Raw genomic sequence first — 1,519 nt, forward strand, 5'->3', positions numbered from 1 at the left:
TTTGCATTAGTGACGGGGTTTAGGAGGGAGGGGCTGTATATGCCTCCGAACAGATACCCTGAGTTGTCTGGGGCCTTCCCGCTCACAGAGCACCAGTAGGTGTTGATGTGAGCAGAGCGAACGTGGTAGTTGTCCTGACACACTTGACGATGGCAATGTGAAATGCCCAAAAACCCACACCGATAGCGTTGGTCATAGCAATCGTAGGTAGTGTAACCCTGCTGTCTCACCTCCGATCTCAGTAAAGTGGCAGAGTAAGGCGAACGACAGGAGAAGTCCCCTGTTTCAGGGTTTTTCTGGGCCAGGGCATCACACAGTGGACCTGCATCTGAGCTGATATGAATACACTCTTGGTACACACCGCCAAAACTGAGGTTTGTAGCGGGGCCCTCGCAGGATGCGTCATCAATGTTGGCTTGGAAGTTAAAGTTCTTGGAGCTGACGTCGACGCATCCAGGCCGCGTGTTGACCTTGTAGTATCGCTCTACGGCCTGACTCACCGCAACAGCTATTTTGCCAACTGTAGGCTGGGGAAGATCAGGGAAGGTGTTGGTGTTTATAAAGTAGTGTAGGGGAAATCCTGAGCGGTCAATAGCAACCAGGTTGTTCCTGGTACTTTCCTGCCACTTCTGCAGGGTGATGCCAGGATAGAAAGGCGTGCCGCCGCCATGGCTTTGGATAATAGAGTACTGAATGTTGGACTGATATGTTTGAAGGGATGAGCTCTGTTGGACATTTTGACTGCTTATGTCAAACTTGACTTTGTCAAAAAAGTTTAAGCCGGCCTGCGCCTTGACAGAGGAACTCTCCGACACACTGTCCGACACATATGAAGAACGGAGGTAGTCTTCCCCCACCAAAGTGGCCCCAGCATCGACACTAGTGATAACATGGGTTCCATAGTCCAGCACCATCTTCTCTGAGAGGTATTCTACGTTCCTTGTTTGGTTGTTTTCTATTGCATCGGCTATCTCTTTAGCTTGTTGAGCAAAGCGTGCGTCCAGAGTGAAGTCTGGATAAGCCTTGACTGTGTAGATGAAGTTCCGAACCTTTGAAGAAAAATATTAAATATCATGTTATAGTTATTCCAGCTCATTCACTTTGTATTATTTTGCTTAATTTACTTTTTAACGTGACATCTGTAACATCTGTCCAGGAACTACAGATTAGGAAATAGCCTTCTGGCTCACTCTGGCACATTTACGGCAATGTTGTTTAATGTGGATGAATATACCTACACTGTTTAAGGGGCAACATTTTTATCAACCAAATCCATCCATCCAAGTAATCCACCATAGTAGTACCTTTTATATATACTGTGTATATATATATATATATATATATATATATATATTAGTGCTGGGCAACAATTAAAATATTTAATCGCGATTAATCGCATGGATTTTTTGCGATTAATCGCGATTAATCGCATTGTTATGGCAAAGTTCAATAATGAATTCAAAAGTAGTGTATTGCGTACTTTTATTTTAAAAGTACTGCTATATGAACAAAAGGGCAA

General features: G+C 44.0%; 1 protein-coding gene across 1 annotated transcript; it reads right to left on the reverse strand.

The window, feature by feature from the left end:
- Positions 1-5: 5 nt before the first annotated feature.
- LOC116380612 (macrophage-expressed gene 1 protein-like) lies at positions 6-1,064 on the reverse strand (the record flags this gene model as incomplete). The annotated part of the gene is made up of 1 exon (XM_031842515.1): positions 6-1,064. A coding segment is annotated over one exon (1,059 nt), but the record flags the coding sequence as incomplete, so codon positions are not given.
- Between the last annotated feature and the right edge of the window lie 455 nt (positions 1,065-1,519).

The sequence above is a fragment of the Anarrhichthys ocellatus genome, unplaced genomic scaffold, assembly GCF_004355925.1.
Source record: "Anarrhichthys ocellatus isolate YVR2014 unplaced genomic scaffold, GSC_Weel_1.0 scaffold7943, whole genome shotgun sequence".
Classification (NCBI taxonomy): Eukaryota; Metazoa; Chordata; class Actinopteri; order Perciformes; family Anarhichadidae; genus Anarrhichthys; species Anarrhichthys ocellatus.